This window comes from Sturnus vulgaris, chromosome 4 (genome assembly GCF_052056855.1).
Source record: "Sturnus vulgaris isolate bStuVul1 chromosome 4, bStuVul1.hap1, whole genome shotgun sequence".
Classification (NCBI taxonomy): Eukaryota; Metazoa; Chordata; class Aves; order Passeriformes; family Sturnidae; genus Sturnus; species Sturnus vulgaris.
In genome coordinates, this window is record NC_142246.1 from 5537233 (window position 1) to 5562843 (window position 25611).

At 44.1% G+C, this 25611-nt stretch overlaps 1 protein-coding gene across 1 annotated transcript in view; it reads left to right on the top strand.

The window, feature by feature from the left end:
• Positions 1-3447: 3447 nt before the first annotated feature.
• REEP1 (receptor accessory protein 1) overlaps positions 3448-25611 on the top strand; it is a 67013-nt gene continuing 44849 nt past the window's right edge. The window contains exon 1 of the mRNA XM_088162989.1: positions 3448-3650. Coding sequence (XP_088019115.1) covers positions 3481-3650 — 170 coding nt within the window. The 5' untranslated portion in view covers positions 3448-3480. The remainder of the gene's footprint in view (positions 3651-25611) is intronic.

Consider the following 25611-nt stretch of genomic DNA (forward strand, 5'->3'; position numbering starts at 1 on the left):
GGGGAACAGAAATCAGACCATCTAATGGCGCAATCTGTGTAGGATTTTTCACTGCCAAACCTCTTACTGCTAAAGCAGTTCCAAGATGTTCCACAAGCATTGGATGGCATTTCTGCTGAGCTGGCTCTATAAATTAATTCATATCTGTTCCTATACTTTAACTCTTCTTTTGTCTCTCTGTTTTTTGGGAGTCTTTTTGTTGGTTTGGTTTGGGTTTTTATAGACTGGATGAGGTGGTTTATCAGCGAAGGGAAGGCTTTCTTCAAGCAAAACCTCTTTCCAGGCTGCTTGGGATGTCACATGCAGAGCTCATAGGCACAGGACTGTGTGACTTGTCCTAAGACACAGTGCATGAGGAGTAGGTAGGGGGCATTGTCACCCTTTCACTACTGACTCCGTGGAGCTCAATTTCTCTCCTTCTTCTGTTTACCAAACAGCTGTTTCAGCAAAGCTCCCTGCATTCAAAATCAGGCTCTTTAGGTTTGCCATCACCAGACTGCCTTGTTAACTATCTGTGTACATTTGAGGATTAAGATCAGTCATCAGGTGGGGATTGTGCCAGTTGTGTACACAGCAGCAGCACAAGAAGGGTCCATGTCCTGCTTACCCCTGTCAGAGATTGCTGCCAGCCAGAAAAAAAAATCCTCTAACCTTTTTGAGGTTTGCTGTCCAGAAAAGAGCAGTGGGGTCAGCAGCAATGCAACTGGCAGGAACTGCAGTGAACGTGGTAGGCTAGGAGAGGCTGGAAGGAGGCATGAGTGAAAGGAGTTGATGAGTAGTTAACTCATGTAAGCATGCGTTAGCTATTAAGAGCCAACAGATATTAATCAGAAGAATAAGAATCAGGATGCGCCTTAGCTTTGTCAAGATAAGAGAAACAGAATGCACCTTGGCAAGATAAGAGAAACAAAACCTATTGTCGGCAGAAAACGCTGAACCAGCCAGTGAAGGACTGCGCGGGCTTCAGAAAGAAAGGTGAAAAGGGCAGAGTGAGGAAGACTGCCGGCCTTTATCGGAACGACCCCCGAGGAAGACTCGGAGCCTTCCTCAGTGCGACCACCAGAGTACACTGCGCTTGCGTGTCGCATATGATAATGATGTTAATGATTTCTGAGAAGTATAACCACTCCGATCCCAAGGAATGTAATGAATATGCATGAAATGTAACCATAAATTGTGCTGTGTAAAAGTGCTGGATGTACGCATTAGGAGGAGCGATCCCCCAAACACTCACCTCACTGGGTCAGTCTCTGAGGTGACTCTTAGCTCAACGTTGGAGCGAATCGAGAGAACATGAGGCTGAGTTATGATTTGAGCACTGAAACGTTTTGCTGCAGCTTTGGGTGTTGTCCTCTGTATTATCTGTCTTTATGATCCAATATCTTCTCTTATTGGTCCAGAAAATATGCAGCAAGTACTATGCTTGAAATATGCAGCAAGTACTAAGTGGCAACTTTTGTGTACTGTGGTGATAACACAAATATTCTTGCAGAAAGATCTGTGCCTTGTACTTGTACTTGACAATATCCCATCATTAACTGTAACAATGTTGTGAATTGCCTGCCAACATGCAGTCTAAAAGCTCACACTAAATAATCCTGACACAGGGAAAATCTCGGATAACAGCTTTCCAAGTACTTATTTGGCTACGATATACAAGCAAGACAGCCACAGGATGATTCACTGCTTTAAGAATCTGGGCTGGATGACCTAATGGCTTCTTTTGGAGAGAAGGCAGTTCTCGCTTAGAGCAAGCATGCCTGGAGAAGATGGTTAATTTACACGTGCTTGCTGCAGCGCACCACCCGTTCCTGCCTTTGTGGTGCCTGTACAGCAGTCAGTGCTGGCTGGAGCGATGCTGCTACTCTCGACCCTTACAGTCCCTGAGGAAAGAGTGTGTGGTGGCCCCATACCTGCAGCTGTGGCTCCCAGTCCATCTGTAACCCAAAATTCCGGCGCTGGGAGCAGAAGCGCTGCCGTAGCTCAGCGGCGGGTTACAGGTCAGAGCGCGGGCTGGAAGTTCCCCCTGCTGGAGGAACAGACCCACTGCGGCCAGCGGAGCAGCGCAGCCGTGCGCCTCTTCCCCGAAATTCAACTTCTAGGGGTGCTGAACTTTCATTATGGTCTATCTGTGCCGGCAGCTTAACATGAAGGCTGTGGGTTGTTGGCCTGTCTGTCCCTAGATGTACTGGTTTTCTGGGGACTAGGTCCAGAAAGCCAGCATAAGAAAAGGTGATCCTTCTGCAGGAGTTTTGAGCTCAGCAGAAGAAAGGTGAGGTGTAAGGATGGGCTCTGAGCAACCTGGTCTAGTGGAAGGTGTTCCTGCCCATGGCAGGGAGCTGGAACGAGATTAATTTTAAGTTCCCTTTCAACCAAACCATTCTGTGATAAGGGCTGGATACTGTGGACAGGGCTGTGAGGATGTCTGTGGTAACCTGGGACTAGAGAAGTCTGTGATCAGTTCCTAGAACTGCTGCATCTGGTTTGAAACGTTCAGTCTCTCCTGGCAAGAGCTCTTCCCAGGTTACTCAGAATTCATGAGAGACTTTCAGCATCTTTCAGCTATGCGGTCTCGGAATGACCAGAACACTTTGCTGCGGATGCCCAGTCTTCAGAAAGAACAATGTGTGTAGCACGGAGGTGAGGATCCTGCAGTGCACCCAGGGCCAGAGGTGCCCGGAGCCCTGGACCTAATGCCAGAAACAGGCAAGCTGCTCCACAGACCAACTTCTAAGTAAAGCTTGGGGCTGCTCTGGTGGCAAGCTTGAGATCTCAGGATTCCTGCAAGACAAAACCTCATCATGAATTGCCATGGGCACGTGTGCTTTCAGTAGAAGGGAAAAACCAAAGCAAGGGAGATGATTTCAGGCAATCTAACCACATTTGGCATATGTCAGTGAAAGAAAGGAAAAGAACCCAAAGGAAACTTAAAGAGAACAACCTTCATGTCAAGCCAACATATGTTGTTTTGTGTGTGGGCAGCTGTTCCTCATGGAAATTGGACTTGACAGGCGTGAGACCCCCTAATGAAAACTGGTGTCAAGGAGAGATTGCTGCTTGTCATCACTGATGATTATGGGAATTTACCTGGATCTTGTGGCCAACACCCTTGTCCGTTCTGCCTGGACACTTTGGAGGGTGTGGGGAAACGACGAAAATCCTTCTCTTTTTATGGATCGAAAACACCCCTCGACCCCGAGCCGTAGCTTTGCCTTTCCTTTGATGCGAACAGTCCGTAGGGTTTCCTTCGTGCTCGGCTGCGGTGCTCCAGAAGCGCCCGGTGCCGCGGGTGGGGCGGGGACCCCTTCCGCACCCCAGAGCTCCCTCTGGGCACTCCGGCGGCAGCGGGGAGCGTGGGGGGCTGCTCCTCCTCCCGCGGGGGGCGGCTGCGGGCCCTGCCCAGTGTGGGCGGCTGGGCCCGGCTGCGCGTTGGCTGCGGGCGGTGCCGCCAGTGAGGCTGCGCTGAGGCTGCGGGGCCGGATGGCCGAGCCGCCCGCCCCGCGCACTCGGGCGGCGGCCGGCAGCGGGCGAGGACACCGGGCGAGCCCTCCCCGCCGGGAGAGCCAGCCCTGCGGCACACGGCAGCGCCATGGTCTCATGGATCATCTCCAGGCTAGTGGTGTGAGTAGCTGCCGCTCGGCACCTGCAGCGTGTGCGGCATGCCCGCGTGTGTGTGTGTGTGTGTGTGTGCGGTGTCCGCGCCGCTCGCTCCTGCTGTGGATACTGGGCTAAATTTAGCAGGTTGTTGTCGGGGCCGGGGCGCTCGGCTGCCCGGCGGGTGAGGCAGGAGGTAGGTGGGTCAGATGGGATTTTCCAGCATGGGGCTGGAGGGCAAAGCGCTGCCGCGCCGTACAGCGCAAGGTGACAGGGGAGAAATAGAGCGAGCGACATCGCCCGGCGCTCGGCCATGGACGGGCTCGGGGTCCGGAGGGACCGCGGAGCATCCACGGGTGGGGAAATGGACGTGGGTTTGGGCAGAGGCGCTTTGTTACCGGGCTCGGCGCGGCCGGGGGTTCGCGAGGGGGCGTGGGAGAGGCGGCCGCGGGGTCTCGCAGCCGCCGCCACCGCTTTCTTCTGTCTGTTTTGCAAAAGAAATGTCAAATATTCCTTTCCTCTTTTGCAACTTGCCGCCCACCCTCTCAAAAGACGATCTCGCTCTCCCTTTAACCTGTCAGCCCGGGAGAAGAAGCGTGCGGCTCTTTGCACTTGTCCTGCAGCTTTTCCATGGCTGAAACTGCTCTAGGTGGGAATATATGTAAAAATTCCCTGGAAATTCTTCCCAGGCAACAGAGGAAAACGGAGCAAGTTCGACGTATACGTTTATCTGCCCCATCTGATAAGAGGTTTAGTGAGAAAAAGGCGTTTTTGACGCCGTTTGGAAAATTCCTGGAGGAGGGGGATTACAGGCTTAAGGTGGGGCAGCAGGATGGCTGATCTCCCTTCTGGAAATGTGACTGGGGAAGATTAATGTATGGCATCAGATAAATAATTTGCCAGTTTTCTCTGTCATGTACATACAGATGCATCTCCTGCAGATTCAGGAGGACATCTGTTGTGCTCGTAAGTTATTTTAGAGCGTCTGTGAAGGCCTGTCACTTTCTTTGTCTGAAAGAAACGTGCCATGATGTTGCACCATCAGCATGTTTCCAGAAAAGCATTTTCAAGGTCTCTTTTGCTATATGAGATGAAACATCCAAAGGAAAACCCACCTTCATCTTAGTTATGTCTCTGTATCAGTAAGACATTAAGTGTCAGATAGGAAGATTTTAGGGGGCTCTAGAGTTGAATTTAGCCCTTGGAGGTCTGTCATCTGGATTCAGCTGCTGCTAGCCATTATTTGGCTTGCACTTCATTTTGGGAAAGAGTGTTAAATATTTTAAAGATTTAATTTGAACAGTATAACTGTGCAGATATCTCTGCCAGCAATGTGAGATGTAGCATGTATTGTCTAAGGCAGCTTTTCTTTCATCTCTACTAGACTAGTTTCCACTTTGAATAAACCCACATTATCACGTAACCCAGGTAATCCTCAAGAACAAAGAATATCTACACAGAGATGGTAGTTTAACTTACTTGTCTGAGCACATGCACATCTACACAAATGATTTCATCTAAAACTCATGGACTGGGTAAAAATCTGATAGGGGCAGGACCTGGAGCAGTTGACCAGTCAGGTAATTAGCTGAGCACACAGACCTTCCTGTTCTCTTCAGTGTTATCTGAATAACATGTCACAGCATGGAATCAGCTGTGCAGAGGGCAGTACCAGTTATTTGTTATGCTGCATTTTCAGTAGCAAATAATGAATATGCAGTGTAAATATTAATTATTTAGTAGTCATAGTAATAAGTAAGAATTTTGCAAGGAAACCTAGGGCAAGGCAAGCTTGGTCACCACTTTCTTTCCACTGCTGAGTGTACATCCATCCTTTAAGAATGTTTTGCACCAGAAAGTGCTGGTTTGTTATGATCCCAGTAAGAAATTTGGACTTTTTAGAGTATTTATTAAAACACCGTTTTCTAGAGGTAGCATTGGGAAAAAAAAACAAAAAAAAACAAAAAAAAGAGAGTGAGAGTATAAATAATCTTACATCCTGGAAATCTCAGGGTATCTGACATGGGAAAGCCCTCCAGACTGACACAGCACACCATGCAGATCTCTCTGTGGAAAGGTTCCCTTACATTTTGATCTTTTCAGCTCTCAGAGCATTTTCTTTTTATTTTAAGGACATTTCCCTTCATCACTCCTACTGCCAGATGAAAAGGATGTTTATAAGAGAGCTTGTTGCTACATTAGATGAAGACAAAGATGGGCAGGTGGTTTCATGTCAGGTGATGAGCAAGTTGCTCCTGCATCCAAAAGGTCTGTGCATCCCAGCACAGGCCAGACAGCCAGGATACACCTCAGCACAGAGATCTGCACCCATTCAGAGTAACTGTGAGTTGGATCCCTGACTCCTTGATGTGCAGTGGTCTTCAGATTAGGATCATGGCAAAGATTTAATCTATCTAATCCGGTTTCCCTATCTCATTATGAATCATTAGTTGATCTATCAGTACGGATAGCTGTGCTTTAATTAGAACGGCCACCTGGTTGAGCTTTTTTCCCCCTCTGCTTGTGTCTATGTAGTTGTTTTTTCATTAAATCTTATTAACTGATAAGGATTATGAAGAAAGTGATTGTGGTGTGGTTTAGTCACACTGTGAATGTTGATATGTGCTCTTATGACTTCTGCTGATCTCCACAGGGGTTATGTCTGATATGACTCAGCTAACGGAAAGGGCTTTAAAAAAAAAGCAAGCCTTTGCTTTCTTCGATGCTTTGCTGCTTCCACTGTCTCTGATTTGTCGTTACTGGTTCTGTCATGGCAGTTTCTATTTCTAAAACATTGCCAAAGGAGAAGAACCTGTGAGCACTTCTCACCTGTTTCAGCAGGAAGTCGAGCAGCTTACTGCAAACCTTCTCTTACCTCATTTCACCTTTAGTGTTTGGGCTTTGTGTCCAGAGTGCTGGCTGGTTCTGTTCTGCCCACAGAGCTGTGTGCTGGGAACCCTCAGAAGAGAAATTATACCTTCAATTATACCTTCAGAGCAGCATCTCTGTGATAGCTGTGTGTTAGTCAAAGATACTGTGTTCAGGATCTGCCCTAGGTACTGTACAAATGTGAAACAAAAAGATAATCATATCCCTGGATGTATTTTTCCTCTAAGAGCCAATTCTCATTTTCCTGTGGTACTACTCCCAGGTAGTTTTTTCACTCATCTCAGTGAGAACAAAATTGGGATATTTATTTTCTCATGGCAGTGGATTACAGATGACTTTTCCACCAAGGGATGCCTGTGATCACTGGAATTGCAATTGTTGCATCTTGGAGTGACTTTTTCCTGTGTCTCTCACAATAACAGGAATGGGACAACATCATTGTTTGTGGGTTAATTATAGCTTTTTTTTTATTCTTCATCTCTGAGTACATCTCAAAGGACATCCTGGAACACCTCTATCTCAGTTTCCTCATCTGTGAAGTGTAATGAACTGTTGTGAATTTATCTTCCCTGAGGCAGACCAGAAGGGACCATTGGTCTGTCTTACCAACTACAGGTTATTGCTATTCATTTCAAAGGAGATTCAACTTGCCTCAAATGGTAGAGGCCTCTCTAGGAGAAAGACTTGGGATCTGTCTTTGTTGCTGCAGACCAGTTCAGCTGCAGTGCACAGCCCTGGATAGCTACTTTTGGCTGTTGTCTACAGGCACTTTGAAGTTAAAAGTGGTGTATATAAATGCAGCCTATTGTATTGGCATGGGAATCCTGTCCTTTCTCAGAAACACCAAACTTGGTTTATGTGCTTGGGGTCACACAGGACAGAAATAAAGGATTTTGGCTCCCATTCTGAAAGTTAGACACATCACACTGCCTGTTGAAAGACTTTCAATCTGGAACACGTGGCAGAGGAAGGAAATGTCAGTAGAAACAAGGCTGGGTTAGACAGGTTATCAGTAGATGATATGATGCTGTGTGATGACTTAGGCATTTGAATTCCTCCTGTGAGAAGCTTAGAAGTGCATTGCAAATTAATAGAACATGAGTAAATATGTTCTTCATGGTGAAAATCCACAAACTTAATTATGTTTTTTTTGCCTGCATTCGTTTTCTTTTAAGTCAAAACATCATTAATGGCCTCTCTGATCTCTTATGTTTTGATGTGAAACAGAATGGCAGCCTTAGATATGTTCACTGGGAATTCCCATCCCTATGTGGAAGTAACAGGGATTTGGGGATCTGTCAGAGGCATCCTTTCTTCTGGCTGTCCCTGGAAGTAGTTGGATTCTGAACAAAATCAAAGAGGAACCAAAGAATTCTTTAACCTGATGTGTGAAATTTCCTTCCCTTTCACGGTTAGCTTTCTCTTTCTTGATTATTGTGATGCTTTTTTAGCAAGGCTGTGAGATTGGCCACCCTCATCCTCATCTGGTGTCAATCCACAGTGCATGAGTCAGACATTGATTTCATTTTTATATCTGTAAAGAATTTCCATTTTAGAGAAGCTTAGCAGATCCTTCCTCCTCCTGCTTTTCATGTGTATAGGAAGCCTGAAGAAATTTATGAATGAAACAAAACCTGAAAAGTCATATAATGCATATTATCTGAAGGTAGAAACTGATAACTTGTCGTTATGAGAGGTAGAGACAGGATCCACTCAAGCAGGCAAGGACTGCTCTCATAAAAGCAGAGCACAGCTTCAAGCTGTTGGTTCTTGGTACGTCAGCATTAGTGTTTCAGTTGATGTATACCACTTGATAGATATATAATGTATTGGTTATCAATATATCTGCATTTGCATTTTAGTTGACATGCATCATGTATGTGAAGGCCCTTCACAACCTGCTTTATTTACTTGGTGTGGCAGGAGGCATGAAGGACTCAGGTATTTGTTGCTGTCTACAGGCCTCACACTAGCAGTGTAAAATTGTCTGAAAATACAGCAAAGGACCCAAAGTGCAGCTTGAGCTCCCGGCCAAGGCTGTGGGATGGGCTTGCAGTAGACTCTTCTGGAGCTGGGAAGTGGAAAGGCAGACCACCTGCCCTACTTGCAGAGCTTACTGATAAACTTTACCTGTATGAAAAGTGGTGTCATCCCTCCAAAACAAAGGCTGCAGGCTTGCATGGCTGCTGCCCTTTGTGTGAAGAGCACACGGTGTCTGTGGCTGCCAGCCCAGTTCATGTGCATCCCTGCTGCAGCCTTTGGCTCTGCTGAGGGGGCAGAACCCCTTGGTGACAGTAAGTGACAGAGGAGCACCCGGCGCAGGTGTGACATTTGCCGTGCCCTTGATGTGAAATGTGACCGTGTGATCACGCTGCAGGGGACAGCTCTGCCTGCTGCTCTGGCAGCCATGACCCAGATTCTCCTGCCCAAGCACAGATGTGCTGGAAATGCTCCTGGTCCCAACGGGGAAGGTTTCCTGGTGTGCACATCGCAGATCTTACTGGTTCTGGTGTGGTAAGGAAGGGTGTTTTACCAGCTATGGAATATAGCCATGGGGCTTGGCCTCTGCAACTGCCCTTGTGCAGTATTTTGCCTTTGTGGGACCCTTTCCATTCACTGTATTAAAGCACTTTGAAGCATTCATTTAGTGTTGTGTCATTAGAGGAATTTTTGCTGCTATTATATGGGTAAAGGGCACCAAGACACACGGAGATCAAGTGATGTGTCCAGTATTCCACAGAGTAACAGGTAACATATTTCCTCCAGGCTCCTTGCTCAATAAATTAATAAAAGGGAACCTGATAAAGGGAATTGCAAAGTGTGTGTGTGTGGCTTTTGTATGGAGTTTTGATGGTGTGAGAGAGATAGAGTAGAATTACAGACTTAAATAGATGCTACTGAAGTAGTCAAACAACCAAAGGCTGAAGTATTTTGAATCATGGCCTATTCCCTTTCAGATACTTGGTGCTGTCCTTAGTGTCACAGTCAGCAGAAAACAAGAGCCAGACTGCTTAATACAGGCTACTAAGTCAGGCTACACTGCCTAAAATTGGTTTCCTAGTCACAGGAGGAAGATTTAGATCCAAGGTTCTTGATGCGTGGTCCACAGATGGCTGGCAGTCCACAAAACATCAGTCAGTCAGTGTTTGAGCTTTAAACCAGAAACTCTTATACAAACAGTTATGTACTAACTGATTTAGATAGAAGATACCATTTACTTTTTTTTTTTTTTAGTTACAAGTTTTGTATTTTATCTATTGAATTATAGTTTTGTAAAATATTAAGATTTCAACATTTTGTCACTTCCATGTGATTTATTATTTGTCATCTATCCTTAATCAACAGCGGGATATAAAATGAGCTTTGTTTCTATGTTTCTTTCAAAGGTTTGGATGGCTCAGTGATTAGGAAAGGTTGAGAAACACTCTTAAATGCTCTTACTACAGTTAACAGCATGAGACTGGCATCTCTAAGGAGCTTCCATCAGGGGTTGTGTTGCATGGAGAGCTGTTGGGTCAAGGGGAAGTACTTTGTACAAATTGGATGAAGGAGGACAACGTACAATCACACCTCCTACTTCTTGAGCAGTTGCTTCTGAATACTGAGCACTGCATTTGTCTTTGTGCTTCCATGTCTCAGCAGACAGAGCTGATACGTTGGGAACTTTCAGACTAATCAGGCTAAAGGTGGAAGAAGAGCTGAGTGCTGTAGAAGTATTGGCCAGTTTGGATTGCTGCAGAATCTTTGTATGACAAAATTTCTTCTATGACTTTAGGCAGCAAGGATCTGAGTCTAGATTTCCTTTTGTTGGCTTGTCCACTTGGCTGGATTGGGGCCACTCAGATTTCAGGTAGGTCTTGTGAAGTGAAATGGCCTAATGAAGGGATGCATCCCTGTAATCAGGCTCTTTGCAAGCAAAACACTCATATGGCAAAATCTCCCTTAGATCACCTGTATGGTTGAAGTTAATCACATGCTGCTTTTTGCAGGGAAGGTCTCACATACTTTTGTTATCACTGGTATGCTGCTTAGATTGCAAACTCTTTTGGGCAGCAAGTTCATTTAGTATTTTAAAATGAGCTAGTTCATTTAGTGCTTTTTATCTTACAACACCTAGATGGTGGGGGTTAGTCTCTGACTGGTTCTTCTAAGTTCTGTAGTAACAGAAAAATAAATATGGTATGAATACATGCAATTCTACATTCTAGATGAATCATTCTTGAGATTGATCCTGTGCTCCTCAGTAATCTCTCTGTGACACTCTTGCTGGTACAGTGTTCATGCTCTGAATTGGCATTTCACATGCGTGTAGTAAGAAAGAATTTAAACTGATAAAATACAAGCAAAACAGATGGTGAGAAGAGTGGTGAGAAAGAACTAGAAAAATTGACAAAATGAAGACTGTTTTATCTTTCCATGACTTGTGTGCTTTTGGAGAGAATGACTGAGGTAACAGGACAGACCTGCTCATTCCACGGGTAGGAAGGCACTTGGGAAGGCACTCCAAACCTAGAGCACCGTGCCAGAGCTAGAAACATGGGTAGTACTTTCCCAAGAGTTTTACACGGAACCAGTCCATTTGTTGCTGTGAGCCTCCAAACAGGCATAACTCCTTAGCAGAGTACCCTGCTGTTTGTTTCTTACAGACACATTTTGCAAGAGAAGGGCAAGGGGTTTTAATTTGCTTTGGGTGGTAAAGCAGTGATCTGCAGGCTGGTAAAAGTGGTTACAGAGCCAGGAGCAGGGCAGGGATGGCATCAAAGGAGAGAAGCTGGTTGTACAGTAAGTAGAAATGAAGAGCAAGGATTATGTTTCAGAAGGGACACACATTTATATGGAGGCAGAGGATTGGGTGTCAAGTTGGAGATTTACTCTTGACAGTGACAGGGGAACAGCTGGTGTCACACTTAGAAAAGGCTTGTTTCTTCAAATGCTACTTGCTGCATCCCTTACTGCTCATGCACTAATTGCTAATAAATAAACATCCAGTTTCAAAGAAGGAATCAATCAATTGGTCAGTAAAGCTGCAGTCTCTCTTTCCCCTTTCTCTCTCATGGAGCCAATAGTAATATTTTGCTTCCCCAAAATGGCAGATTTTACAGGAGAACAAAACCAACATTGAAGACCCTATTTGTGAGCAGCTACAAAGAATGCCCCTCATGTCTGGAATGTTGTACCTTTTTGGACAGATCCCAGGGATGCCAGGACCATGTGTGTGCCTGTGAATTTACCAGGCAGTCCAGTGCTGTCAGCTTCAATGAACAGTTGCAGCTCCTGCAGAAGAAACACTTCTGTTCTGTTGAGTTCATATTGCTGCTTCCTTTCATTCAGCTCATTTATTCTATTTCTTGTTTCCAGCCTATAAATAAATGTTTACACAGGAAAGCAAAAAACTGACAGACATTTCTTTCCTCATCTTTTGAGGGAGGCTTATAACCAATAACCAGCCTCATATAAGGAAAGGGCTTGTGCTGCAGATTTATATGAGAATACTGAGAACCTGGATTCAGTGCAGTGCTGTAAATTCCCAGTGGGAAGAAGGCAAATTATTTATTCTTTCCTGATTTGGTAACTGTACAATAGTCTTAGTGATAATCTGTTGGTGTAAACTACCAGTTATATTTCACACATGGTAGAGCCTGATATGGGCATGAGGTACCCCCCTGGAGCAGAATTGGAGGGGTGAGGTAAATATTAATTCTGAGCTGAAATTTCCAAGCCAATGGTCAGAAATCATGGTGTACTCCGGGATGTTTTACATAGACAAGCTTCTTCTGTGGCAGAGCTCTCCTGGGTGTCAGTCCCTGAGGAGCCCTCATGGAGAAGGGAATCCAGGAATCTTGTATGGCATTTCAGGAAGACAACCTTTGCAGAGAGGACAGATGAGAAACACCTGGTGATGGTAAAGAGCAGAGCAATCACAGGAAGATGACCTTCTCCATTCACCACAACATTTCATGGTCACCTTTGTCTTGATGTCTTCAGCACAAATGCTCTGACACTTGCTGTGAGCATGTGAGGAGTGCTGCTCTCTCTAGCTATAGGTCACATCAAACAGCCTTTGTGATGAGATGGTTGTTCTAGCTTGGGCAGTTCCTACAGGACTGCTCTGGGTCGTGCTCTGCCTTAGGCCCTTCTGTGGATGAGCAGTTTGAAGCTCTTGAGCCTCATTCTGCTCATGGAAGGGTTCTGCTTGTCCTGCTGCCTCTTCTGCTGTGGACTCGAGAGGACATGGCCTGTGCATATCTAAACTTAGACTTATGAGCCACTCAGATTATGTGACCCACAAGAAACTATCCCTGGTGTTAGATCAGGTTCAATAACACCATTTGACTCCTAAATCTACCTGCAGAATTCAGGGCAACATGTGAAAGAGAGAGATGGATGCTGGAGCTTCCCTGAGGCTAAAAGGCTTTGACTTTTGTCACGTATTTAATGGAAAAAGATTTGAGTGGTCTGACTTGAGAATGACTGCAAGACAGGTGGTTATATGAAAATGAATTGATGGTCATTGTTTAGATTCCACTGAGCATGTCCCTATGCAAAAAAGCCCACTATCCTAGCTGGTATTTTTTGCTGGAAATCATAGCAGAGAGACCAGGGGCATTATGGACACAAACATTGAATGAGACTTTCCCTCTTCCAAACAATTTGTCTAGGTCTGAGTTAAAGCACATTGTCAGGGCAGCCTGGAGGCTGTTTGCATTTCCCTGGCTTAATTGTACCTGTTTTGTAGATGAACAAAGGACTCTGCTTTCCAGGTTTATTGTTTTCATTCTGCTTATAAGGATTTTGGTCAAAACAGAAAGATGTTGCTGTTTAGAAAGAGCATTAATAATTAAATTGAGATACTCTGGGGAATATACCCCATGAATTTGTTGAATTTAAGTAGATCATAATAGTTTCTATGGCAACACACTCTGCTGTCCTATATACAGAAAGTGTGTTTCTCATAGGATCAAATGCAGGGAGGAAGCTGCTATTTTTAAAATATACCTTAAAAACACAAACACTGAACTAAGAGTAAATGGTTTCATGCATAAATGTTGTAGGGCTTTTCTCATGCTTGTTATACTGTGCTCACCTCTTTTCATAGCTGTCAGAGTGCAATCAGTCAAACCAATCCCCTGCTGCCTCTAATGATTTATAGACAATCTGAGGTCTAATGATGCTTTCTCAGGATATAATTCATCTCATAGATACATCCATATCTGGATATTTATAAAGCTGTAACTGTCGTGAGCCTGCAATGGAGACTTCTGTGGTCCTTTTGAACAGATCTGCAAAAATCTTTGTGTTCTACTGCCTGTCCTGGTGTCTGCTTGTGATCTCCCATCTCACTGGGCTGAGTAAAGATGGTTTCATCAGTATTTGGACAGAATTTTGAGATCCTTGTGTATGGTGTGTTCTGTTACAGCTGATTACAGCAGACTGTAAGATGGGAATTCATGGTGATGGCTTAGCACTTGTACACTTAGAGATAATTGAGGAGCCATTCATTCACTTAGAAGATTTGGGGATTCTTCAACCCATCAGGAATTGCATAAACTCTTTTCCTCTAATCTAGCAATCAAATAAGTGTATCATTTTATGTGCTCAAAAAAGCCTTGCAGCCACGTGATCAGTTACAAAATCCATATGAAATGAAGTATGATCATCCAAACAAAAAAGATGGAATTCAATAGAAAGCTTCTGAATGTAACTTTCTAAGAAGCCACAGTACATGGGGGGAAGGAGGGGGGAAGTTTGGATCTGGAATAATTACAGCTTCTCTATTTTGCCCTTATAAGTATGCTAAGGGGTGCATTGTGAAATTTTAGCAATAACTGCCACAAAAATCCCAGTCCTGGCTTGTGGTAAATCTGAAGAATCAAGGCTGAATTTTCTGCAGACAAACTAAATAAATAGCTGAAAATGCTGTTTCAATGCAAACCTCAATGATTTTCTCATTCCTAGAGCTTCAAGTTGTGTCAACTGGTGCTACTTTGCTGAGGCCAGTGAATGGTGTAAATCTAGCCAGGTGGGAGACCTAAGGTTGTGTTTGTAGCTCAGAATGGTGAGGGCCTTGTTGAGGGTGCCAGCTGCATCCTAGAAAATTGAATATTATGGGACAGAAGTTGGCTTGTGTTCTTTATGAGTTAAACTGCCCTTTGAGTGGTGACAGGTCAAGGATAGAGGGCTCCTAAAAGCATCATTCTGTCACGATCCTCTCATTTTTGTATTGGGAATTTCATCACTAAATAGGAATATGGCTTTACCTGCACTTCAGCAACCAAAGTAATTGAATGGACCATCCCAAAGCCTGTAATCAAGAAACCTCTGACCTCACCTCTGGCGTTCTGATGAGGTTCACTATCAAGCTTTTCTCTAAGAATTGATAATACCCACTGAGAGCTGAGGATTAAGAGCATGATCACCTTCTCTTTAGATTCCATCTGGAGAATCAAAATGCACATATATTTTTAAAGCTATTTTAATCACATCAGACAAGTAGAAACTCTGTAATCTCTCGTTTTTCATGCCTGTACCGTTGTGTGAAGCTCTGTTACAGAGGGTGCTGGCTAGCCACGGCTGCTGCCATTGGCTCCGAGCTCATCCCTGATCCTGGCTACCTTAAACCATCACTGCCTTGCACACTTTCCTGGACATCCCAGAGCTCACTGACAGCCATTTCCAGGGCTGAGGGGATGTGACATCTGTGATTGATGATACACATCCTCTGCCTTTTCTACATATTGTTCCTAGATCACTGCAAAATCAGCAGAGCTGCTTGAGAGACTGCAGACAGTCACTGAAGGATTCTTGCCTACTGTCCATGAAGCAGAACATGCATTTTAAGTTTATGAATACCATGCTTGCTTTTGCATGGTACTTGAAAGTGAACCAGTCTGCTTTCCACATAGTCTGTGGTAATTCATATTTAATCTCGTGTAAACCCATTCTGCAAAATCATACCCCCACCCCAAGGATTTACTTATAGATGAGATATTTTTCATCTCTTTGATATAGTGTGTCCTGAGGTTTCTGCACCCAGATATTCTATACAGCCACTGGAATAGCTCAGCATTCTTTTTCAATTATTATTCTGCTGAGGTTTGCAGATACTTGGCTGTAACAAATCAGATCCCTATTCAAACACTGTTATGATTTATATATATTCTTGAAACCAAGAAACCTCGCTCTGGGCAGGCAGGCCATAAATGGCTGAAGTCTGTGTAAATTCAATTCTCCAGACACATTTTATACAGCTACATGTGTTTGAAACAGTTTTACTATTTCACTTCAAAATTATGCTTTATTTAGAGTGGTACTTGCAACATTGTCATCCTTTTGTGTAAATCCCCTTGCCTGAGAAAGAGGACAAACACTGGACTGTGACATTTAAACCAGCAGTATTAAAGAGTAAGAAAAGGTGGAAAAGCATACATAGCTTAGCATACAGTGTGGGCGTTCCCACAAAAAGTACAAGCTGCCTTCTTAAGCAGCTGCTTATTTAGAAATCTCTGAAATGGTCCTTGAAGAATTGGCTGTCTTCCCCTTTGCTTTCCTGTCAAGTTAGTTCTCTGAAGTCTCCATCTGGCTCCTAAGCCTCAGTTTATATTTCATTTTATATTTTGGGTAGCTGCCAGCTGAAAGGTATATGTGTGAGAGGGAAGGTGAGAATGGAAAAGAAGTGAAGTCGCTAAGCCAAAAGGAAGAAGGGAGGCAAAGCCTTTTCTGTTCATAATTGTGCAGTGCACTGGCTCCTTACCTTAGCCTGAGACCAAGTGATATTCCTCATGGTGTAGGAATGGAGCTGTGCCTGTGTCACAGGCTTTGATCTGCACACATTTGTGTTTGGGGAAATGCAGAATAGAAGAGAGCAGCATGACTTATTCCTTTTACTCTCTAAGGCTCTCAGCTGAAGCCTGAAATTCAGAGACATATGAGAAGTCTGTGAGAGATCAAAACTGAATGCAAATGGGAACATGACATCTTCTGTCAGAAGGAGGATTGAGTATCTGGATAGCAATACTGCTGTCTTGAGGCATTAAAAAAACCTGATGTGTTCCTCAAATTGTGAAACTGGATTTTAAATCCCAGCTTCTGTAATGTGTGCATATATTGCATATATCTGTGGGCATCAGATATTTTGATTTGTACTCTGAACCTGCAAGGCTGTGTACATGCTCTTTTCTGAGAAACTATTGTCTGATACTTCCTTTTGAATGGAAATGTTTCTGTAATTGCTTCCAAGAAATCACCTGATGAGAATAAATGAGCAAATGTGGGAATTGCTAAGATGTGCTCACAGTGAGATTGTCTCACTATGCAATGGTGGGGGTGGCACAGAAGCAGTGCCTGGAAACTGAGACTTCTCTTTCTAGATCTCACACTGCCTGGGCTGGGACCAAGCTGCTGATTTCCAGTGGTGAAAGCCATTTATTTTCCAGCATGGTCAATGGAACGTGCAGATATTCATCATCTCAGCCTTCTCTGAATGTTTTTATCCTAGGTATCTCTTTGTCCAGAATCTCAAATTGTCAGATGTCATTATAAAGCTCTCAATATGAGCTGGTGAACCATGAAATGCTTCAGTGTCCTCACTAGTGAGTCTTGCCTGCTCTTTAGGTAATAGGTGGTTGTTAAAAAATGTAATGTAGGTAAATAGTAGTTGTGCTGTAAAAATTGGTGTGAATAAAAAGAAACCCCTTTCTCTCTCTTACCTTTGGTTAAAGACCCAAACTTCACTTACTAGAAAATTACAGGGATTGAAATCTAGTCTTTGGTGTAACAGGAAAGAGTTTAACCTATTAAGCTTCAGATTGGAAAATATCAGAACTTTTAAAAATCGAATATTAGTCAAGGAATGCAAAACCTACTTTAAAAAAGTACTTAAAAAGCTAAAATTATTTGGAAGGAATAGGGAAGGAATTGTCTTTTTGTAGCAGAAGTATATTAAATTGTGAGGTGAATCATGATGCAGGAAAGTTAGATAGATATAGAGAGATTTCAAAGTTCAGAAGAGAAGCCTTGCATTTTAAGAAAGATCCCAGAGTGGCTAAGGAAATGTGTCTAAGTTCCAGTTTTCTGTCTTGATGCATATACACTTGTACATATATACTGTCTGTTGAGCAAAACCCAAGATATTTTAGAATGCTCTGTACAAATTGCAGGAGTTGCATCTGTCCCATGCACCTGCAAAGTGAATTGCAAGTCAGAAATATTTAACTTCAGCTGCGGTTTTGGGCAATATGCAAGTGTTACTATGGGGATGGGCATGAATTTTGGAGGCTGGGCAACTGAATTTTCACCTGGGGTATCTTAGCCCACCCACACTGTGTGCTGGTATGCTCTGAGCCTGAAGCAGTGACAATATCCTGCCCAACCCAAGCAAGTTAAAGGCACAACAGGTGAAAAATTTTGTGTCAACACTGCATGATGGATGCCCAACCAGGGGAATGCTCAGCTGGGCTGATGTGGAATCAAAATGTACAAGGGGGATCTGAGATCTCCGATATTTCCCAAAGACTTGGAGAGAACTAATTGAAGATGGTGAAGACTTATAGAGATGCTGGTATTTCTGTGCCTAGGGTACTCCTGTGTCCTCAGGTACAGTCCTGAAAAGCCTTTTAGAATTATTAGATCAGAAAAACTAAAGATTCCTGGACCCTAGAATGTGTATTTGACCTGTTGCTAACATAGGTCAATTCTTCAACAGTGCTGAATATAGCTATTCTTAGGATCAGTTTCATTTAATCTTTCTTCATGTAACCTGAAAATACAGTTCTCCAACTTCTAAAGGAAGAATTTAGGGGCTCTGGAGGAGATTGTCATTTGAGAAAGCCCTTTAAATTAATTTTAGCTCGATCAAGGTTTTGCAGCCCCTAATCCTTTTAAAAATTATCATAGGATGACATTAGCTATTTTCCCTGTGAGGTTCCCAGCTCCAGCAGAAGAAAGGATGTGTCATTTTATCTCTAGATATGTGCTGTGGGCCATGGTGTTTAGCATAGGGGTAAATAAGATGATAATGACCTCTCTACTCCCAGCTTTGTGTAAGAATAGATCATGCAACAACATTACCATAAAACCATTATAGTAAACTGCACAGTTAATGACACAAAGCCTTGGATGTGAGTATGTGGCTGTAGAGATAAGGGAAATCTAGCTATTCCTCTAATTCACCAAAAATGGCTAAGAGAATGAGAGCACTGTTTGTAAATATTCATTTCATCTCCCTACCCCTCTTTTTGAAACTCTGCTAACAGCACCCATTCTGTGTTAAGTCTCAGAGTTAAGACAGTGTGGTGCTATTCTTCACATGCTTCCCTTGGCAATCAAGTAGGTATTCCCCAGCTTAGCTCCTTGGGGATAGCACCAATTGCAAAGGAAAGGGTGTGGTGGGGCTGAGGAAGAAGGTTCTCCAAGCAGCAAGGAAGAATCTCCTCGTCTTTCAGGGAGTGGATCCCTGGCACTGCTGCACCTCTGATCATAGGAATGATGTAGCACTTTTCTTTTCCAGATCTCGACACAGGGCTGGGTCAGCAAGAGGATTATCCAGCAGGTTGAAGAAAGTTATTTTTTTCCCCTCTGTTTTGCAACTGTGAGGGGATGTAAAATATCCCATTTGAGTTTCTCTGGTAGAAGGAGGGCCCTGGCAGCAATGAGTCCAGTGCAAGAGGGTTGGAGTGCATGGTGCACCAGGGAAGATGAGTGAGATGTTTGTCCAGCCTTAATAAGAAATGATGAAGGGGAGATGTCATTGCTGTCTTCAAAAATGTGGAGGATTGTTACAGAGAAGGCTTTTTGTGGAGGCACAGCAAATGGGGGAGAGGCAATGGAAGCAAGTTGCGGCAAAGGAAATTCTGATTATAAATAAAGAAAAGTAAAAATTCTTCAAAGCAAGGATAAGCAAACATGAACAGGAATTCAGAGATGAAGATACTGAAGATTTGACTGGACGAGGCCTGGGGCTCATGATTTGTCTCTGGCAGGGGATTGGTGCTGCTCCTTTGTTCCTGGGTGAGTCTGGTTACTCCAGATCGAACCCTGGAGGAAGTGCTCTGCAGTGAGCATTATCCATGGAAGCTCAGGAGCCAAAGTGCTGGGTGCTGGCTCTCCCATATATTCTCCAGGAGAACTTCAGAGGTTCAGTAGGTATTTTACATCGTGACCACTGTGGGTGAGTATGTGCAGGAGATGTGAAATAAGAGGTGCCGCTGTACTGTCATTTTGGTGTGCTTTTCATTCCCTGCGTGAGCCTAAGTCCACGGTCTGCCCATGCATCCCATAATGAGTCTCATACCCCTGTAGGTAACCACCCTCAGTCAGTGAAGTGTTCTGGGGAACCTCTCCCATTAACTTGTAATGATGGGTGTCACCCCCGTGGGGCTGATGCTGCCCTGGGACAGCCCTGAGAGGTGTGGGGTCAGGATATTATTTCGGCTCTTCCAGCTGCTGTTATGTATCACTTATCCTAACACTGTGATTTAGGATTAGCCACTAAATGGTCATTTTTCTTCAAATTTATTTTAATTAGAGGCAAAGAGTTGTACTGGTAGTTGAAACTAAATTCAGAGGGGTAGCCAGCAGGTCTGATTGATTATTCATTAGTGGTCCATGGCTTCAGAACAGAGGCGTGTTTCCTTCTGCTTTCCTCTCCCTTATGTCTGGTCAGACTGGAGGCTGCTCTGTATCAGTTCAGCTCCAGCTGGAGATCTCTGCCTTCATGTTTATCTCAGCTGCACCATGCATTTCATTGCAATGCTCTTATTATCTGAATAAAATGGAAGGATTAAAAAGGATGAATGAAATGAGAAAAGACCCTGGAGGAAAGAACTCTATTAAATTCACACTAGAAACCCATGTCAAATACCTGTGAGAAAAGACTAGAAGTCTCTCTTTTTCAAGCTGTATGACGGTTTCTTGTTTTCCTTTGTTTTAAAATAAAAATTATGCAGGTCCTAGTAAGAAGGCAGGTGCCCAGCCACTCCCTAAAATGTTTATAGTTACCCAGAAGAAATGCCAATCTATGTATGTGGGCCAGGAAGAGAAACTTGGTCTGCATGGCCTGTGCACTCCCCACAATTTTGCAGCTGTTATATTTAGCATGTGGCATTCTGACACCCATGCTAACCAAAGCATGGAGCTGGGCCGAATATTCTGAAATTACCTGTAGAATCATCTTGCCTTAGCTTTCCTATGCTCATGCTTTAAAACGAGTTGAAAACTGGACAGTGTTCATGTCCTGATATGATTCTTCCTGTATGATTTTAATGTCTGACTTTCTTATAATTTCAAATAGACATAACCCAGTAATGAAATAGAAATAATCAGAAATCAGTAGTAATGCCACCAGTTTTGATATTCACATCAATAACATTTATACTTCACTTTGAAATCCTTCTTTGAAATGTATTATCGAAATGAGAAGAAATGTTTTAAAGATGTGTGTGGATTTTTTTTGTTTGTTTGTTTGCTTAACTGGAAGGTAGATATTGCTCTGGAACATGGAGGTTACGACTGAGTTGGGTCCCATTTGTTTTCATTGAGTCTGGTCCCTCAAAATGTTTGGTCTTCTGGTTTTTCTGATTAATATTCTGGAGTCCTCAGAGGTGTGAGAAAGTCAGTTCCTGATGGAAAGAGTTATATTGTTTAATGTTCATTTACCAGCATCCACTCTATGCACCATACTAGTAGAGGGTGGATACCCCCCCACAGCAGCGGCGTTGGAACAGTAGTAAAATTTCACCTCAGGCTGTTTTGCACCTAGCTAGCTCTGAATATGCCTGATACCTTTTTCTGTACCAAACTGCTCTCCTTGACTAGGGGAGAGATCTCCCTTCAGTTTCTGTCCTCCTCTGGGAGATTCTGGAGTGACCCAGAGGTACTGGCAGCAACCTTGGGACTGCTTGATTTGTTACAGCAGATTGGGTCATTGATAATCCATGGAAAGTCAGTATTTTTCATTGCTTTTGCTGAATATTTGGGTCAAAGAGATCTTCTGGTTTAATTTTGAAATTACATTGAGCTGAAATATTCCTTGCATTTAGTTAAGCACTTCTAGTAATGTTCTGTCCCTGGGAAGCTGAAGTAACAATACTCTAAGGGGGTTATGTTGCAATTGATTTGGATGCGTTATAGTTTCATTTAATTTTTTATTCCTGTTTTGTGTCTCATGAGTACACCACAAGAAGTCTAAAGCTGTCGTTCAGTGAGGGATAGATGAACAGGAGTTTTTGTGTTTCTCTCCACTTCCTGAAACAGTGGTAGCACTTATGGTTTGATGGTGGAAATCTTCCATAACCTGAACTGAGTTTTCAGATACAGAGAATCTACTAGGATTATGGTCTCAATTAGGATTTCTATATGTGGTTATGCTTCCTAAAAGGTGATTCACATAGTATCAGTCAAAATAATTCCAAAATAATACTTGCAACATGATGTGGTTTTCTATGGAAATAATGTGGAGCTTCTCTGTTGATAAGCAATCCATATTTTATACCTTTTTTTAGCCTAGAAATTAGTTTGGTTAGGTTATAAGTTTTTCTGTTCCTTTTCATATCACGAGCCTACCATAAATCTGTAGGCTAACTCACAATGCAGATTTTGGACCATCTGTCATTTCTGGAATATAACATCAGTGCTTCTAAAAAAACTTTTCCCACATAAACATCCCCCTCTCCAGAGGAAAAGCAGCCCTTCCCATCTAAAACATACAATTTAGTTTTCAAATTGGCATTTATTTGATCTGGAAAAAACCAAAGCTCTCAAAGCCGGAGCTATAGGGTCAGTACTGGATGGGGAAGACGTCAGAGCACACAGAGCCTTTTTGGAGCAGTGGAGCTGCGGGAAGATCCGACCCGGTCACAGAACAGCAATGTTTTCTTCTCGAAAAGGCACAGATTTTATTGCCGTCAGTATCACACTTTGATTAATTACTTCTTCTTCCCCAAAAGAGTGAAGAGGCCGTGGGCTGTGCCCGCCCTGGGAGGCAGCTCAGTGCCGTGGGCTGTTTTCTCTGCGGTGCTGCTGAGCTGGAGCTCGGAGAGAGGAGGAGCAGCAGCAGCGAAAATGCCTCTGGCGAGGCCCAGGAAACATTATCTCTGACAGGCAGCTGCTCAGAGCCCCTTGGGGTGTGCCAGGCTCAGTGTTCTTGTTGACTGCAGCTTCTCACACGCCCCACACCAGCCCCACACGCTCTCCACACAGAGCCGCTTTCAAATCTTGTCCGGGTGACAGCAAATTCCTCTCTCTCATCAGTGCTCTGGGCTCGGCAGCTCCGCTGAAGGCAGCGTGAAGTAGAACAGACCAGCTTGGTAAACCTCTACCTGCAAGGAATTTGCTTCCTAAAATAGCTGCAGAGCTGTGGGGTATTTTTATAGCAGCTACACAGGCATTCTCTGTTCTGAAGGACTGGAAAGAGAACTTTAAAGTGTTGGTTTGAGTGTAAATTGATGGAATTTTGCCTGAGTTTGAAGAGAGTCTGGAGCAGTAACCCTGGGAAGGGTTAAGTGCCTGCCTAATCTTGAATGGACTTTAAATATGATACTCAAGGGCACCCATGTAAACATAACCCTGTGAAGACCTTTCACTGCTGGTAATTTTTCTAGGAATGTCAGGCTTCAGTAGGCATCACGTGCATAATCATAACAATCCTAATATTTAACAAGGTTTCTCCATCAGTAATATAGCTATTTTACCATTTCTGTCTTCTTCCTGGAACAGGAAGTGTGGAAAAGGGAACAGTGGGGACAAGTTGATCTTGTTTAGACCAGTCTGAATGTAGGATTTCAACGTGAACAAATGGAATAGCCCACAGAATTACTGAGGTTGAAAGAGGCCTTCAAGATCATCCAGTCAAGAGCCAACCCCACACAACTACAGTCACCTCTAAACCATCTCTCCAAGTGTCACATTCAGACACCTCTTGAACAGTTCCAGAGATGGTGACTCACCACCTCCTTGGGCAACTTATTCCCATGCCTAACCATTCTTCAAGTGAATTCTTAAAAAATATCTAATCTGAACCTCCACTGGTGCCACTTAAGGCCATTTTCTCTCATCCTTTCACTTTACACACAGCAGAAGAGACCAACCCCACCTCACTACAACCTCCTGTCAGTTCTAAAGAACAGTGAGGTCTCTTTGAGCCTCTTCTTTCTCCAGACTAAACAACCCGAGTTCCCTCAGCTGCTCCTCACAAGGCATGTCTTCTAAGCCTTTCACCAGCTTTGTTGCACTTCTGGACATGCTCCAGCACCTCAACGTCCTTTTAGAAGTGATGGGCTCAAAACTGAACACAGCACTTGAGATGCATCATCACCAATGCCCAGCACAGGGGGACAATCACACTGGAATTGCTGGCCACACTATTGCTGACACAGGCCACAATTCCATTTGCCTTCTTGGCCACCTGGACACACTGCTGGCTCATTTCCAGCTGGTTGTCAACCAGCACCCCCAGGTCTCTTTCTGCTGAGCAGCCTCTCTAACCCCCTCATGCCCCCACATGCATGGGGTTGTTGTGACCCAAGTGTAGTTGTGTAAAGTCTCCAGGCTGGCCAAGGCCAGTTTCTCCACCCATCCCCGCCGCTGTTTCTTCACCTGTTTGTGCCTGGCCATCTGCCAGCTCCTGTGTGACAAGTGCCCTGGCTGAGGAAAACAAAAAAGGGTCATGTCAACAGGAGAGGAATATGTGCTGCTTTGGGTAGATGAAGACTGCTTAAATTAGAAGCATCAAGGACAGTCCTTGAGTTGCCGTTTCTGCTGGAAGGCCAGTCAGTCCCTGTGCCCTGCAGTTACACCGGGAGGAGCATTTAGATTTCAGCAGCCATTAGGTTACATCAACCGAGATGAAATTTCACTTTGCTTCTGTAGTAACCTGGCTGAGAAGTCAGAGGTGGATCTGCATGGAAAGCAGAGAATCTTTGTGTTAGACACAGAGCTCTCCTGGCTCTGCCTTCTGCTTTCTTGGTGTGGGTGTGTATGTGCTTTGGAAGTGTGGATGTGAGGACGTGGTCTTAGCAGGTCAGAAGAGCTGAGCAGGTCACCAAGGAGGTGCAGAGGAATGTTTCCCAAAGCAGACGGATGTGCTGGGTGGCTGTGCAAGTGGAGCTTTACCTGCAAAGGCAATTCATGACTGGCTGAGTGACATAGGCACACTTGCACGTTTGTCCTTGGACACCGAACCAACCCCATAAGGATGTTTGATTCAAGTTGCAAGTAGAATTTGAAGTGAGCCTAATCTGTCTCAGGGATATCAGGACCCAGCGCTTTCCTTGAGAGATATTTTTGTCATGAGTATTCTCAGAGCATATCAGGATGTCAGTCTGGCATGGTCAGGTATCCACATCTCTTGGGGCCCAAGGTGGGGACAGTGTCAGCTGTCACCCTGAGGATGAACAGGCAAGTCCCTGACTTCCCTGGAACCACCATTCTGCTGCACAGTGACCGCAAAGAATTTGCAGGAGCCACCTCCTAGAGAATATAGATCAGAACCTCCTCTGCAGCTGGTGCTTCCTCCACCCCTGCCCCTTCTTGAATATCAGGCATTTGACCTGCCCAGGGACTAAAATTAACCCTTTCCCTGACCTTGTGCATGGCTTATTTTCATGTCCCTAACTGCTTGATTTCAACTAGGAACCTTCAGTGCAAAGACAGTGCAGTTTATTTTTAATCTGTGGCACTGTGTGAACATTAATTAGGACTGATAATAAGGAACACAAACCTATTGGCACCCTTCTTGGTGGTATCATTGAGGAATGCTGGCATAGTGACAGCTCAGCTTCTGCTCTCTGTGTAAGAAGCACACATTAGCCAGTGAGCATGTTGAGAAAACAGGAAGTATCTCAATGATTCCTAAATGTGTTCATCCCTGTGAGCAGAAGTTGCCATCTTGGCTGCTGTGCTGGTGAAATGGGAACATTAGTTATTTATGGGCAAAATAAGGGCTGTTCTATTTGTGTTGTTGTAGTAAAATGTTCTAAGTGTTTGGGCAGCCCAAACAGTGCTGGTGGCATGGTAACTAGAGGAGCAAAACTTGGATGGCTTGGGATGTAGACAGGCTGTGCTGGTATATTTGTAACAGCAGGTTACCACGCAGAAAATACCCCTGTGGTTAAAAATGCTCAAGGGATTGGATGT